Consider the following 17059-nt stretch of genomic DNA (forward strand, 5'->3'; position numbering starts at 1 on the left):
TACCAAAGTGTCCCCTTGCAAATTTTGAGAGTCCTCTACTGTTACATCAATTTTTAATCTAGGTCTAAAAAGGGTCCACATAGTCAGGCTAAGGTTCCCATGAGAATGGGAGGCCCTGGATTGGTGATAAAGATTTTAACAGGCATTTAACTCTTACTACAACATTTTGGGTGACTCCTATCCCCAGAGACTTAGGATTCCTAACCATTGTGGCTGCATAGTGTAAGAAAGGCTTAAGTTTAGCTAAGGCAACATGGAGTAGGGAAAATGGAAACTAGACAAGAGTGGCTCAAATGGGCTCCATGGTTAAAGGGAAGACGATGGCCCCTGATGAAAGCCCAGAGTTGGTGCTACCTGTAATCAAAGGCAGGAACTCTTGGTGGGAAATTTAAACTTGATGAACTCTCTCGTATAGGCTGTACAATTTAAAATCCCAAAGGTGGACTAATTAGCTCTCTCGGACTGGCTGTACCCTCTGGAGTATCTGCCAATGGAGAAACAGGAAAGGGACTTGCATGTTAGACTTAAGGTATAAATATTGCTATGCTCTATTGTTTGGTGCTCCTGCCACGTTTCTTTGGTGGTGCGCACGCTCTTGCAAGATCATGAATAAATTCTTTTCTCCTCCACAATTGTGTGAGCATTTATTACAGCATTCTTTTCAATAACAGACCAGCACCAAGGCCAATTGACCTCATTTTTCTCATTTTGTATGGTCTGAGGCACTTAGGCTGTAAAGTGCCTGGCCCTTTAACTTGGATTCACAATGCTTGCATTGCTCCTCCCCTTAGCACTTCAATAGGTGCTGGGGCTGCAGCTCTGGGTGTGGTGTTCAGATGGGTTAGGGCCTGAAAAAACCTTTTGTTGTAGAGATTTTATAGTCCATAGTCCCTGCTTGGGTCATTTGTTTGGTGAAGATGGGGGGGGGTCCCCCAATAACTGTCTATTTGCATAGGTATGCCATACAGAGTGCACACCCTTTCCAAACAGCTGATGGCTGCCAGTTTGCCTTCCCCAAAGGGAAAGCTAATGAAAGTTCTGTATCCATGTCCACAGCAGTAAAAGAATACCTCAAGAACAGAAGGGTACCTGTGTAGCTCATGTGTCCCATCTGGTGTAGCAGCCTATGTGGTCAATCAAGGTAGCACAAAGGTTACTCTCTAGTGCTGGCAATGGCTACCTTTCCTCATTGATGGGCATCCCAGATGTCTTTCCACAATTCTTGTTATTTCAACAGCTACCTTGAGTGCAGCAACTTTAGCTGTTGAATCCTCTATACAGGACACTGGTCCAAGAATCTCCCGCATTTCTGCATTCAGAAGGCTGGTATTGCAAATGCTGCACTGTAGCAGGTAGGCTTGCCACCTGGCCACTTTGCTCAGCTGGGCACTGCCAGAGCATGGCTTAGAGGCTGTGTCAGTGTCACGGCCCAAGAGGGCTTTTGTAGTTAAAGGACTAAAGACAGCACTGGACATGTTCTGAGACATGACCTTTTATTTTGGCGCTTACCTACAGGGTGGGAAATTGGTCATGTTGCCCTGAACTCAGGAGCTTCTCTGAATGGATTCAGGAGCTGCTCTGAATGGCAGCGGGTTCAGAGCTCAATGTGAAGATACTCTGCAAAAGTAGGGGGTGCCAGGGAGTGGTTTATAAGTGTTAGGACAAAGACATTCAAATGGGTATGAGAGGAGTGGGAGTCTTGTGACATAGGGAAGGATCGATTGTAGTCAACAGGGAAGAGGGGAGGATTATAGATTATCTTATAGATAATAGTACTTAGGGAGCTTCAGGAAGGAGGAGGTTTCAGGAGGGAGGCAATCAATAGGTTACATTTAGTGCTGGAAGCCTGATTTTATAAGGAGGGTAGGTCAAACCTTAAGTCAAGGAAACTGCTGTGTGCAGTCTTCAAGGCACTTGGGGGCGGCCCTGGGCCTGTGATAGCTGGACAAGTAAAAAATACTCAATATAATTCTTTGGATGGAAAATGCTTAGTATAGTCTTCAATAGTCAATAGGAGAAAAAAACTGTTTAAAAGTTCACTTCATTCAAGCAGCCTTCAGTTATTCTGACCATGAAAAGCCTTTGTTAAAATAACTTGCTGTTGTTCTAATCTCAACAACAAAAAACTTGTTCTCTACTCCCAGGAACTTCCCCAGCATTGCCCACAGGAGGAAACCACCATATGGTTTGATAAAGAACTGGCTTTTTGAAAAACAAACCTGAATGAGGCGAGGACTTCAGGACTTCAAGATAACAAGGAGATGCTGACAGAACAGCTTTCTCTCTTCTCTTTTTTTTTTCCCCCTTTCTGCTTTCTTCTGGTTTCTGGCCATTTCTTTGTTTGGGGTTATAAAACCCCAACCAATTCTTCTCACTTTGAACTGGGCTTAAAACGTTTTCCTTTCCTTCAGTTCCTTGTTGATGCATCTTCAATAAACTCACCGTCTCACCAGAGAAGGAAACTTGTTTCTCTGTTTGATGAGGGATCAGGTGGGCCTCACTACCTAGGACAGGGTTTTCTTCCCATAACAACTGGGACTCCCACAGTCAGTAATCCACTCCTGAATAGGCATGGCCATTTTTAAGGTGACTGGACATCTTTGCATCAGTCTCTCCACTTGCAATAAGAAATTAAATGCAGCACACAACTGCTTTTTTTATTCAGGGGGCTGTATCTCAGTTCTGTCCCCTTCCATAATGGTGACCAAAGCCAAGGGCCATTCATTTAGAATACTGCTTCTGCGACAGACCCACCCAAAGCCAGTATTAGTGCTGGCCGCATCCAATTCGCAGGGCAGGTCTGGATCTCTGCCCCCTAGTGCTTGTGCCTGTGCTATTGCCCTTTTTACCTTTTTGAACACAGCCTATCGGGGGGTGTTCTATTCTCAGGGATAGCCTTTCCGAGTCAAGACATACAAAGGTTTTAACATTTGGGCTAAGTGAGGAACAAAGGTCTGCAATACCCCAACCACCCCAAGAAAGGCAGTAGCTGTTTTGGAGTTTACAGCACGGGGGAAACATTGCAACTTAAAGAGAGTTACTGGTTAGTGAAATAGAGTTACATTTGTGGGACTTTTCCACTTAGCCAGGTCCTTTGCCACGAAACCATGGTAGATATCTCCAAGATCCATAGCCTTGGAGAAGCACAGTAAAAGTCCACTGTTGGCTCCCAGAAGACAAATGCAGGCTGGCATGATTTTCCTAGGGAGATACTAAAAAAAAGAAAAAAAAATTAGCAAGATCCAATACAAGATGATATTGAACAAATATGGCCTATTACGGAGTCCTCTTTTTTCTATGCCCACCATTTTCAATTTCCAGGCCTGATAAAAAAAAGGATTTTCAACTACATCTCCCACCATCTTTTCGCATCCAGCCCTTCCCCCATAGCTGCCTTAGGTAGTTAGGCCTCAGGGGCAGGTATAGGTGAGACCGAAAGAACGTAGCTTATCTTGTTGAACTTGAATTTGAAAGTTTTAAATCAGGGCAGTGGGATTTGGGTGTTTCTACACTCTACTTTTAATTATTTCCAATTATTAGATCTATTTCACTTAAAGCTGTGATTTGGACAACTGGAAATGTCTTTGCCTTTTCTAGGAGAAACTCTCTGGCAGCCTTCTGCTGCCTTAGGGAAATTCCAGGGGCAGTTTCTTTTCCATGTCCAGGTTTGTTTATAGTAATTACAGAAGTAAAGCTTTGAACCCTGCTGCAAAGAGGTTTTTTTGTTTGTTTGTTTTTTGTTTTTTTCTTCCTATTTTCTTTTGGGACTCCAGGCGTACTAATACATATATAAAAGCACTTATTTATTTTTAAGCAATTCAAATAGAATTCTTTAAGAATTTTTGTTAATTTGTTATTACCATCCGGAGGTACAAGAATATATATTAAACAGGCATACCAAGACAACAATACATTGAACAGGCAGACAAGACACAATAGAAAGTTAGTCACAAGAAACAGAAACACAGAAATACTTTTGAGACGGGCAAATACAGGATTGAATATACATCATTTTATCCCATTCCTATCCTTTTTCAGAACAATTCTAATTATAATACCGTGTCCTTCCACAGAGCCATTTTTCTCCTGATTTTAAACCATATCAAGGCCAGATTGTGTTGTAGAAATAAACATTGCTCTCATAGGCTCATAATTAAAATCTTTCCAATATATATTTTTTTAATTCAGTCAAAAGTTTCCTATTCTTCTTCTCCTTCCTCTTCTGAGAAAGTCTATGGAGTCTCACACTGTGGGGTCCTATCCCGGCGTAGCTAAAATTCTCTGGAATTGAACCCCAGGCAACTTATGGCCTTTGACTCGGGCATACCTACATGCTAGAGTCTCTAGTTGATTGTCCACTTGGAGCCAGCCATCAGTCAGCGGGTCCTTCATTTCAGCTTGGGCAAGGTGCATATCTCTCTCTAGTTTTACTGTCTCTTCTAAATGGCATGCTATCTGTTGCAAAATGCAACTCTGCCAGAGTTTTCAAGGCATCCCACACTCTTGCGGAGGTCCTCAGTTGCCCAGAAGGGCAACCCCTCTCCACACGGACGGTATGGGACAATTTGGGATCCCCCCCAATGGATTCTCCCTTCCTACAGAACCCATGCCCACTACAGCCGGTGGCCCTTCGATCGCCGGGGCTGTGCTCACCAATTGTCACAACCCAGCTTAGCCCTATGACCAACAGGTCAGGCATGGAATCAGATATGAGTTTAATAAAACTTACAGGAGTTATGGTTACATGGCAGCGGTGGGCTGGAAAAGATGGAAATTAGTGCTCTGCAAAAGCAGGGAGTGCCAGGGAGTGCTTTGTAACGGTTAGGACAAGGGGGATATGAGAACAGAGTTTTGGCAGGGTCTTGTGATGCAAGAGTGTGGAGCTCTGTTATCAACAGTGATCAGGAGAGGGGAGTTTCAATGCTCTATTAATATATTTTTTTCTCCCCTGGGGAAGTCTGATGACTTTTAAGTTTGTCCTGGTCACTAAGGAGGGAAAGGGGCCCGGGTCCTGGGCCCCCACAAGTAGAATAATGGGAACAAAAATTAAATGAAAAATAGGATGGGATGGGGGTGGTGGTGGAATGTTTTAGGTGTTCTTTTTTACTTATATTTTTATTTTTTTGGAGTAAGGAAAATGTTCAAAAACTTATTGTGGTTATGCATGCACAACTCTATGATAGTATACTGTGGATGATTGTAGGGTATGTGAATATATCTCAATAAAACTGTATTAAAAATATATGTATATGCCAGAAAAAAAATTCCTATACAATAAATAAGGGTGAAAGGGAGCAGGGGGGAGAACTGTAAAGCCACCCATCTTCCAAAACAAAAAAGAAACCCAAAAAACAGTTCGCTCTCTATAGTACATTTGAGCACACATAATGCCCCTATCCCTTACTGCTTTCCCAGGCCCTCCAAGGTATCATTACAGGAATAATTTTTTATCTTCATTAAAAAAAAAATGTAATACAGTTCTATCATTGGCACTTACTATATGGAGAACATAATATCCAGAAAGGTATGGTAAGAACTAGTTTTTTAGATTCTTATAATAATTCCCAAATACAAATCCATCTTGCTTAAACAGATTAAACAGCTTAGACAATTATTTAACTTTGTGCTATCTAATATTCTCCTTGATCCTCTTCCAATTTACATCAATTAGCATCAGTTTATTTAGTCCCTTAATATTGATTTCTTAAAATAAAACATACTGCTGATTGGTCTGTCTGAGAGAAGAGGGCTGGGTTTGAGGTTAGTGATGGTTCCCTTAACACCTGTTAAGAGTTTGTTGAAATTACAAGAGGCTAAGAATCCCATCTCTTTGAGTCATTCACTTTGCTAATACTTATAGAAGGGAAGTTTGAAACAATAAACTACTGATAACTTTTAACATAACCACAATGAAAAAAGCATTAAAATTTTCTGTTTTCTGGCCTGATTTTAACTATATACTGGGTTTTGGTAAGAAATTATCTTTGCAGTTCAAGTTTTGATCACAGTTCTTCTCAGGCTCAGGCCTGATTTTTTGATTTTTGATTATTAGGTTCCTCTCTGGTTTTTAGACTTCAAAGTCTAAAGATTTTATCCTTTTTACTTCTGATAGATTAGGATTTTAAATATTAACTATTATTTTAGGCATTTGTGATTATAAAGTCTTCTAAATTTCAGAGGGTTTAAATTTTAATGTGTACCCTAATTTTAAATGAATTTAAAACTATTCAATAGAGCAATCTGTAATTAAAACACGCATATATGTAAGATGGGATTTGGAAGTCAAAAAAGCCAGGAATGAAGGAGCAGATGTCAACATGGACAAAGCCCTTACAACTTAATAGGGAAGATAAATCTTTGCAGAAATTTTATACAAGACAGTGCATAAAATTCGGAAGAAACTAACAAACAAACTTTTGGAACTTAATCCATTTTTCTTAGGACTCCCTCTATGAATACATCGTAATAATTCTGTAGGAGCTTAAGGCCTGAAACAAAACCTTCCAAATGAAATGTTTTCATCTGAAGCAATGCTATCCAGATTCTGTTGAAAAAATAAGCAGAATAAATTAAACAAATTATCACATGCTTACTATTTAACAGAAAAAGTGGTATGTCATCTTTGGATTTGTTTTATACGTAATAATAATAAGCAAGTCAAATTAAATAACATATTGAACATTTATTTAAGACAATGTTTTTAAACCTCAGCATTATTGAAGTTTTGGGCTGCATAATTCTTTGTGGTGGGGTATAGGATGTTGAAGGCATTTCTGGAGGCTACCCACATGATGTCACCCAGTTGTGACTATCAAAATGTCTCCAGACTGCCAAATGTCTCCTGGGGTGCAAAACTGCTCCCAGATGGGAACCATCGGTTTTTTAAGCACTGAAAGAGAAAAAAAGCAACAACAGAAAACCTAACTGTTTAAAAATAAGAACTGTTTTAAATCCTTATTCATCACTCCTACCTCATTGTACCTACAGTATCTTAAACCTGTTTGGTTGCACTTACCATGGTTCATTGTGATTTACAACAGGGGACTGTGTCCTTTCCTGTTTTTGAAGTGTCTTAGTCTGGATCCCAGTGGGAGCTAATTAATGACTTTGTCCTAGTTGAACAGATGTTTTCAAATTAAGGGTTTCTTTGCAACTCATTTCTTTTTTAAGGATATCCAGTACCTGTTTTGCCTTATGCCTTTTAGACTGATAAAGACAATTCTTTTACTTGTCTTTAATATTTAAATTACAGTAAAAGGAAGTGACCTTACTGACCCTTCACCATGATTCAGATTTGTGTAAATGAACCGTTTCATACTCTTTATTTTCCTCCTCCCATTGTAAATCAGAATGCAACTGCAACTAAGTAACATACCTGTGAAGACAACAGCTAGTCAGTATGTTTTGGAGTCTTTTAACAGTTTTGCTGCCATCAGCCTAAACCTGGTCCGGAAACTTAACGTCCACCAAGGGTGCTTTCCAGCCAGTGGATAGTAACACAGAAGCACACTGCTACCTCTAGGCCAGCTTTGATATTGGAAGACAAGTACGCAGAAGTGAGTTAATTTTTGGGGCCTTGACATCGTGTCCAAGGAATTTAACTCCACCTCTCCCGCCAGAATAGAAAAACAACTCCCCCATTCCCGCCCTTCACCAACCCCTCGTCTCCTCCCCCTTTCCTTTTGGGTCGCTCCTGTTACAGAAGTTCTGCTTTCTCCTAAAGAGGAAAGTCAAGCACCAAAAGTAGCGTTATCTTATCCGCTTATATGTTCTAGTGGAACACTATAAAGGAAATTGCACTTTGTAACCGGCTTTTATAGGGAGAAGACAAATGTATACCTGAACACTTCATCGCGGAGTTTGGCACGGGGTTTGATTGACAAGGACGGAGCAAAGGAGAGCGCGCAGGCGGGGCGGAGGGCCGCGGGCCGAGCCAGAAACAAAGAGGTTTTTCTGCCACCGAGGAGAGTGGAAAGGCTTCTTCGGGTAAGTGCCTTTGCGCTCAAGGGGGACATTCGGGAGGTCACTTTCTCGTCCGGAGAGCAGGAAGGCCGGCTGAGGGGGCCCACCGGGAAGAGGGCCCGAACGGGGAGGGTCGCGGGGCCCGGGAGGGGGCTGCGCCGCAGTCACGTGGCTGCAGCCGCTGAGTTGGGGCTGTTCTTCCGGGTTGGAGGCTCACAGCTGCGGGCCCCGAGGCCGGGTCTGCCGGCGCAGCGTCCTCTCGTGGCCCGCGGCGCGCCGCCCGCGGCTGCCCGGCCTCTGGGCTCAGGTGAGCCTCGCGGCGCTGGTGGCGCGGGCAGACAGGGCGCGGGGCTGGTGCCGAGGATCCCGGTCCCTGCCTGCAAGGAGACCTGTCAAAGATCAGAAGGGGGCGAGGTCGGAGCGCCGGTCCGAGGGCCAGCAAGCAAGGAGAGTCCGAGGCGTGATGTCTGGGTCTCCCGCAGACCCGGGAAGGAGAGCTGTTTCTCTTAAGGCCCCCCTTTTTGTCTTCCATAGGGACCTAGCGGAAGGGAGTGAGAAGTGGATTCCGGAACTGGGACCTCGCAGGGGCAGGGAACGAGTCTGCAGTTGTGCAGGTATCTTGGCGCCTCGGGGAACGGCCAGGGTGGTACGAGGTCATTTTAGCCCGCAGTATGGGAGGGAAGGAGGTCATAGAGGACTCTCAGTGGGGGTTTCTCCCAGGGAGCGGACAGCTGGACGACCCAAAACTGTGCTTGAACCTTGAGGGAGTTAGGAGTGGGTGCTCGGCTAGAGACTTATGAGGTGGCCAGCAAAATTTGTGTGTATGGGGGACGGGGTGGTGGTGGTCGGTGCAGGCTTCTGCCGGGGCAAGAGTGGAGCCGAGGCAGGCAAGGGGGATGGGAGACAAGGAGACGGAGGAGGGGACGGCCTGGGCTGAGCCGATTCAAACTGGAGAGGCGGAATGACTATTACACAGCCTTGGCCAATCGGCTTCAGGGAAAGGTTATAAATAGCGGTCCCTTGCAGCTGCTAGCGGGGTGGCAGTTTAGCTGCCAAGGGGGGCGGGTGGCGTCGGTGGCTGTGGCCGGAGCACCGGTGGCTTTGGGCGAGGTCACGCCTCCTGGCAGGCTAAGCTTCTGTAGGGTTTTGTGTCCTTGATATGTCGTGCTTTGAAAGCGTGACGTGTTTACTGTTGCAAATGTCCTTTATTCGCCCTGTCCTTTAGGGGTCTGTTTGTCAGAAGTCTTGGGGGACAGACACTATTCAGGGGCAAGTGTGCCTATGTACGTTTATTTAAAATGCTCCCCTCTTCCCCTTTGCAGCCCCCCTTCTTTTTCCCAACATCGGCATTTTTTTTTTTTTTTTTTTTAATTTAAACATTTATAGACCAGGCAGTTTAGGAGCACTTTTTTATAAAAAGGTGCACTGAGGCTGCTCACTCACCTTTGCTGATGGAATCAGCTTTCCACAAGGCTACAAAAGCATTTCGTTTTCAAAGAAAATTTCCTGAAGCTCCTTGGAGAATGTGTTCAATAGGTACCCTCTTTTCAGGTTGCCTCGCCCTAGTTATTTATTCATTCATTCAACAAATATTTGATTTCTTCTGTTTTGTGCAAAGCAGAGGCCAGAGGTAACACCAAAGTGAAAAAGAATAACAAGGATATTGTTTCCTTGCATTGCTATAAGAATTTATATGTGGTGAGGATTTAATCCTCACAACCTCCTGTGAGGTAGGTGCTATTACTGTCCCAATTTTAAAAACGGAAATCAGGTGCAGGGAAGCTAAGTGACTTGCTAAGGTCACACAGCCAGGTTGCAGAGTAGGGGCTTCCAATCCCAGCTGGCTCCAGGGTTCAGTCCCTCAGCCTCTATGCTCTCCATACTCTCTAGGTTGGGTGCTTGCCCTCAAGGATTTTAATATTTAGTAGCGGAGATAGTTACCCAAACAACTTACATTAAACTGGCCCTATGAACACTATTCTAAAACAAAAAATGAGTTATTTCTTGTTTATTCAATTTTGAGTTATGAAGTTTTCCCCTATTGCTTCCAAGTTATGGAAGCCGGTGGATATAAAACAGCAGAGACCTTTAAAGTGAAGACAGGGAAAAAGGTGACAATTGAGAGGCAGTGCTACCTTTGGTGTAAACATTTACTGGTCAGTGATAAGATGGTTCAGATATTCTCTGAATAACTTCAGTGTCATTTGTATTTGATTTAGGCTTAATGATGCAGATTGTTCTTGATCACTACCCTGATACTGAAGCTTGAATCAAGTGGAATTTTTAGGAGAAATCAACCTTTGAAAGCCTTTGGCTCTGTTGATGTCTGATGCTCTCTGCTCAGCATCAAACTGCCATTTTCCAAGTAGGCAGGGCAGATGTTTCAGACTCCAGGCCATGAAATAAGACTTCACTCAGAAGCATTGCAAAATCTCATAAAATTTTCATTAAAAAATTATAAAATTTTAGTGCTCATAGGAACCTTAGAGACCTACTTTCTTTTCCTCCTTTTACAGATAAGCAGACTGAGACTCAGAGAGGTTCAGGTCAAATGGTCTGTGAGTGGCAGATTTAGACAAAACAGGAGCTCTCTTACAGCTATCTTCATTCTTTTCCTGAAGAGGTCTGAGTAAGCCTTTTCAGTGCTACGAGGGTGGTGGTTGTTGGGGAGCTCGGATGCTCCCAGAAGAGAAACCAGGGTAAGTGGGTAGGTTGTAATAGGGTTAGGTCATTCATTAATGGTAGGAAAAAAATCGCCTTCAAGATGGGAGTTGCCTTGTATATATCTTTGTACCTCCCTTCATTCTCGTCATAGATTCAGTGAATGTGTTGAATGTGGCTGAAGTTTGAACTCATTTGCTCTCTGTTTCTGCAAATGAATGAGGATGTTTACAGGGCTCAGGAATACTTTAGGACTGAAATGAAATAACATGTGGAAACATGTTGACAATGTAAAACCTCCTATTCAAATGCAAAGTGTTAGACAAATTTTTAGTTGCATGCTCTTTCTTCTCTAGCTTTTCTCATATTATTCTCTCCTCAAATGCCTTTCCGTCCTTTTATGAGCCCTCCAAGAGAACACAATCTTTTTGATTCCTTGAAGAACTCTGAACTTGTGTTACTCTGCTTTGTGGCTTTATTATTTGTTGACTTTTCTTATCTTCAAGTATCGTTATGATGCCAGTTTGATTTTACAGCTGCTGCTAATGGTCGTGCCTCAGGGATTCGGCCTTTGGTACATATTTATTGAAATAAGGGCATTTTACTAACAAGGACCACCTGGATTGAGAATTTCCATTATCTGTGCTGCTTTCTGCTGTTTGCAAGAGTTTGCTTCAGGGAGAGGGTGGCAGCAAGTCTGAAATTAAAAATGAGCTAGTCCCCTCTTCCTCTGAAGCTGGAAGAGTGTTTATGAAATCTTCCGGGAACACATGCTGGGCCCTGCAAGGGCCCTCATGATGAGGCAGAACTTACTGGTGTCATTGGTGTAGTTAACTGAGCTTCACTGATAAGAGTTCCAGGTCCTCTTCTTCCTCCTACCTTTGAAGGAAAGAAGAGAAGGATGGAGGAACATTGGGAATTGTGGGGGTGGGGGGGAGTGCCTCTTTGCATCCCTGGGTTGTTGCAAAACATGGAAATGGAGGTAGCCACTGAAGTCTCAACAGCAAAGACCAGTGATACTTCACCCCATCTAGTTAGAGTTGGCAAAAAGACTGACTTGTAAGAGCCGCTGACAGAAGAGGTCCTAGTTATGCCTACATCTGTAAGCACAAGCCCATGTGTTAAAGAGACCGTGGAATTTTCCTTTTTGTTTTTGTTTTTGTATCAGAGTCATATCCTATCCATGTTTAATTTTCTTGAGATGTGCACTTTGCAAACATGGGTCTTGTTTTTGCTCACTCAGCCTCAGTTCAGAGGGTCTCACAGGATCTGCACACTGCTGCGCTACTAGAATGCTAGTGTTTTCTGTTCACATGCTGGCTAAATGCAAGTCATTACTGTACTGTATAGTATTTTAGACAATTTAAGGGGAATTAAAGGGTAACTTTGATTATATGTAATTTTTACTGAGCATGCCGACTAAAGGATGATGTTCATGTAAGTTGAGACTCTACTCTGTTACAATGTGCTTTTTTTATTTTATTTTCCAGTTACATTAAGGACTAAGTAGGCTTATGTGAGCTAGCATTGAACAATAATTTCGTGACTCCAGTTTATGTGGGAAAATGGATTCCAAGTTTTAAATACCTGAATTGGAAACAAACTTTTGATGCATCTTCCATAAGTAAAGGACTTGGTAAATAAATTCTTTGTAGATGTTCACATATAACTCTTATATTCCAAGCTCTTTAGATTAGATTTTTTTAATGTTTTTGGCATGTATAGGCAAAGTGTGTTTCTTGGCACATAAACATTTTATTTTGTTTTCCCTTAGTGATTTACCTTGAAGAACTTTGGAGGTGATTCAGAAAGTAGGAGCTCTTATCAACATGGCAAATCTACTGAAAACAGTGTTGACTGGCTGTTCATGCCCTTTATTTAGCAATTTGGGGTCCTGTAAGGTTCTACCTGGGAAGAAGGATTTTTTACGGACATTTCACACTCATCAGGCACTGTGGTGTAAAGCCCCTGTAAAACCAGGTAAAGTCTTACTTCAGTGTATGTCATTCAAACCTTCGAGTCATATGAGTTAATAGATCTACTTATGTTAGATTAAAGGGAAAGCCATGCAATTTTATACTCTGGAGGTTTTGAGTGGTCGTTTTAAATTAAAAAAAAACAAAAAAAACAAAAAAACCGAGTGCTTTCTTGTATTTTCCATGTATATTTCCTTATGTTTTCCTGATTGTCGGTGCTTACAGAGAGGAAAAGATAATAGGAAAAGAGAAATGATAAGCCGGTTGAGTTGTTCTGGGAAGTCCATTGCTTACAGTCATCATATTTCTCAGCAGCCTTTCCTCTTTCCTAGTCAGTATTGGAGGAATTATACTGTATATGAGTCATCTGTGCTCAGGAATTAGGAATTAAGTATATTAGTTGATCTGCAGTAGTCTTCCCCAATTCAATAAATGGCAACTTCATCCTAGTTGCTATGGTCAGAAATCCTGGAGTTATCCTAGATCTTCGTGGTAGGTATAAGTCAGCTCTAACTTGGATCTAGAATCTGTCCTTTTCTTGAATCACCGTTTTTATCATCCTGGTCCAAGCTTCCATCCTTTGTTACCTGAATTGTTGTACTAGTCTCCTCAGTGGTCTCCGTGTTTTCCACGTCTTCCCCCTATAGTCTGTTCTGCACACAAGAGTAGGACTAATCATTTAAAATGTAATATTATGTCACTCTTCTACTCAAAATCCAATGATGGCTTCCCAGGCCATAAAGAGTAAAAGCCAAAGTCTTCCAGTGGCTACAAGTTCTTCCATGCGCTGAACTCTACTTGCTTCTGTTCTGGAGTTGCGGGCCATAAGGAGGAGTGGCTAAAGGGGACCTTTGTTAGCTGAGTCAGCTCCTTTTAAGCATTCTTGCCCAAAGACTCTTCCTGTACTTCTGTGTACACATCATTGGCCAGAACTCAGACTTGTGGCCATACCTAGCTGTAGGGGAGACTTGGACATTTAGTTTTTTATTCCAGAAGGCAACATACCCAGGGGATTCTGGTACTAAGATGGAGGAAGAGAATAGGTATTTGAGGGACAACCAGCAGTTTTTGCAGTTTTGTTACTTCAGTTTGTAGGACTATTTGTCTATACATTAAGGACTCCTAAACTGCTAGACTTTTTGAATTATGTCTGCCTTGACTAGAATCTACAGCCTCTTTTCTTGTTCTCAGATAGTAAGTTACTATTGGCAGGGTACCTGTTCCTAAGAGCCCCTAGCTTTATCTTCAGATTTTTTTTTCTTAAACTGCTCTGGTAAACCAGATTATCAAGTGTGATAAAATTGTGTGTAAAATAAAAGTAAATAACTGCATTGAGGACGTGAGAAGTGTTCTTGTGAGTAAATGCATGGACATCAGGATCTGTGTATTGAATACGTATGAGACCTTTTTTTTTTGTTTAGTTTCTGTTTCTTGATAATTTCCTAGATAATTATTTTTGTATTTCTAAATTGTAAGGATTATTATCCCCTTAATATAAGCATGTTTTTATTACCACATTGAAAATAATGAAAAGTAATTCCAGTTAAGCAATATTCAAATTGCCCCAATTGTTTTTTTCCTTTTTTTTTTTTAAACAGTCTCTTGTTAAATTAATGCTCCAAACAGAGTCTGCGCATTGCATTTGGTTGTTATGTCTCTTAGCTCTCTTTTGATTTATTGGTTCTCCTCCTCTTTTTTCCTTTTAATTTACTTGTTGAGGAAATTAGTTCTTGCCCTGTGGAACTTCCCCTACTCTGAGTGTGAGCGAATCCCCTTGATGTTGTTTAACTAGTTTCTCTGTTGCATCTTCTTACTATTTAGTTAGAGCTGAAGACTTGATCAGATTCAGGTTTGCCTTTTTTGAAAAGATCATGGGTGTGCAGTTTCTATTGTGTTCAATCAAGAAGATTGAATGGTGAGTTTAGGCATTTCAGTGTGATCTTTCTGTTATGAAGTTGCTTTCAGTTTTTCATTCAAAAGAGGTAGTAACTATTTGATGATCATTGACTAAATCCGTGATTGATTATTAGGGGTTTCAAAAATGGTGATATTCTGTTATTCTATTATCAGCTAGAATTTTTCCATAAAGAAAAACTGTCCTTCTTTTATTTAGTTACCCTGAGCTAATACTGGAAAGGTGGGATAAATGTCTGATTATTTACCATTATTTACCAGTTTTTGGAATAATGAGTTGGTTCCTTTGTGTATTAGTTTTCTATTGCTGCTATAATAAATTACCACAAACTTAGTGGTTTAAAACCACACAAATTTATTGTTTTATACTTCTGGAGGTCAGGAGTTCGAAATGGGACTCCATGGGCTAAAATTAAGGTGTAAGCAGGGCCGTGTTCCTTCTGGAAGCTGAAAAGAGAATCTGTTTCCTTGTCTTTTCCAGTGTCTCGAGGCCTCTTGTATTTCTTGGCTCATGTTCCTCTCCTCCATCTTCAAAGCCAGTAATGTAGCGTCTTTAAATAGCTCTTTGACCCTGACTCTTCTGCCTCCCTTTTCCACATTTCAGGACACTTGTGATTACATTGGAGCCACCCAGATAATCCAGGATAATATCCCTGTTTTAAACATTCTTAATTTCACCTACTACCTTAATTCCCGTTTGCCGTGTAACCTAACATTCAGGAGATTAGGATGTAGCATCTTTGGAAGGCCATTATTCTGCCCTCCAAAGTCGATCAATGAAGGTTTTAAAATATATTTTATTTACTTATTTTTGGAGTATCGAGAGGAATTCATGGGTTTAAACATAATTTGGATGTGTTTTACTTCATTGCAATTAATTGTTATTTTTGATGTTCAAGTTGTCCCAGCTTTGGCCAGTGGAAGTTCCTTTAGGCTGATTCTTAAATCCTTTTGATGTGACTTCAGTCATTTTTGGTAGCTTCCCTGATTTCTGGTATATAGGACCTAGACAATTTGAAGTTTGCCTCCAGAGAGGAGTATCACCACATGTAGCTTAACTTTGCCCAGCAATACAGAATGTCTGCCAGCTTCCTATTCTTTTCCTTCTCTGTCATAAGGGAGTAAGATTCTGCATTTTGTTTTGCCTTTGGCTTACTATAAATTATTACTGCTTAAGTAGTGTAGGATCTAAGACTATGTTCAAATGCAAATGTTTTCAGGTTGATTTAATTTCTCTAAGGTCTCATTTAATGTTATCTTCAGGGATAATTTGATTCATTTTTTATTAGGTATAATCCAGAGTTTATGTTGTATTAGTAGATTTCCTACACCTTAGTAAGCCTTAAATAGAAGTAGGTACTTTTTAAAAAAATTTTTTGTTTATGATCACATGTTGATTGAGATAGAAATAATTAGTATCCTTTAGCTAAAGCTGACCTAAACCACAAATGAATATTTTGAGTCTGTGTCATGCAGACTCTTTTGGGTTGCAAAGAACATAGATATGCTAGATTATATTTTGTGATTAGGGTTTGTTGTATGAACTATTGGGAAGTATGGAAGCATAGGAAACCCATCACCTACTTTGGAGAAGTGGAATGTTATTCTGGATTTCATGGCTATGCTAACAGGCCACCATTCTTGTGATTCATCTCCTTTTGTGTATCCACTACTGATATTTTGCTACTGTTGATGCTGACCTCTCTTTGATTGCCTCATGGCTGTGCTTACAAATTTTTTCTGCACCACTTGACTCTTTCCCTTTCTTTGGGTCTCCTGTTCGAATCCTCCAAGAAGGAACCTGATTGGGTAGGGTGGTCACTGACCAAGAAAGATAGATAGTGGCCAAGATAGAAGAAGCAGAGTTCTTGTATATGGTCATCTCATAGGCTGCTGATTTTCCTCACATCTGGCTTGTAGATGATTATCCTTGACCCAACTGTTAATCCCAGTTCTAAACAGGTGCAGCTAGGCTTGCAGTGTCTCAAGGTACTACCCTTGGAAATCTATGAGGCTTTGCCTGTGGCCACATTTCCAGGAAGGGGAGTTTGGGTGTGGCAGACCATACAAGTGTCTAGTACAGGATTATTCTTTAAATGGCCAATTATTTCTGTTGTTGTCAAAGATAAGGACAGGGAGACTATAACTGGAGAGGATTAGTTTGAAGAATGAAGTTAGCATGCTGAGTGGTCTCTCAACCCAGTTTTTCCTGAGAATAAAGTAAGCTAATTACGTATTTTGAGGAAACCCATTTGGGCAGATAAAATATTTAGAATTTCAGGAGAGTGGGCATAAAAATTTTCTCATCATTCATCAATAAAATTCAAAGAATTATGTTTATAAATCAATAATATCATTTTTTTAAATGCAGTTTTATTGAGATATGTTCACACACCATATAATCCATCCAAAATATACAATAAGTGGCTCACAGTATCATCATATAGTTTTGAATTCATCACCACAATCAATTTTAGAACATTTTCATTACTCCAAAAAAAAAATAAATAAAAAAAATAAAAAAGAACACCCCAAAAACATCCCAC

At 41.1% G+C, this 17059-nt stretch overlaps 1 protein-coding gene and 1 long non-coding RNA gene across 6 annotated transcripts in view; one reads left to right on the forward strand and one right to left on the reverse strand.

Annotated features, from left to right (window-relative positions):
- Nucleotides 1-1638: 1638 nt before the first annotated feature.
- LOC119505932 lies at nucleotides 1639-8458 on the reverse strand. Its single transcript, XR_005210905.1, has 3 exons — nucleotides 7840-8458; nucleotides 7376-7527; nucleotides 1639-3212 (listed from the first exon to the last, which is right to left on the reverse strand). It is a non-coding gene; the product is annotated as an uncharacterized LOC119505932 (long non-coding RNA).
- NNT (nicotinamide nucleotide transhydrogenase) overlaps nucleotides 7709-17059 on the forward strand; it is a 113565-nt gene continuing 104214 nt past the window's right edge. Inside the window, exons 1-4 of one of the 5 annotated variants that reach the window (XM_037798855.1) lie at nucleotides 7709-7986; nucleotides 8497-8576; nucleotides 12114-12259; nucleotides 12398-12603. In XM_037798855.1, the coding sequence (XP_037654783.1) occupies nucleotides 12453-12603 (151 nt within the window). In that variant the 5' untranslated portion in view covers nucleotides 7709-7986; nucleotides 8497-8576; nucleotides 12114-12259; nucleotides 12398-12452. Of the gene's footprint in view, nucleotides 7987-8171; nucleotides 8270-8496; nucleotides 8577-12113; nucleotides 12260-12397; nucleotides 12604-17059 lie in introns of those variants that run through there. The other 4 variants (XM_037798854.1, XM_037798857.1, XM_037798858.1 and 1 more) reach the window with 4 other exon arrangements.

The sequence above is a fragment of the Choloepus didactylus genome, chromosome 11 (genome assembly GCF_015220235.1).
Source record: "Choloepus didactylus isolate mChoDid1 chromosome 11, mChoDid1.pri, whole genome shotgun sequence".
Classification (NCBI taxonomy): Eukaryota; Metazoa; Chordata; class Mammalia; order Pilosa; family Megalonychidae; genus Choloepus; species Choloepus didactylus.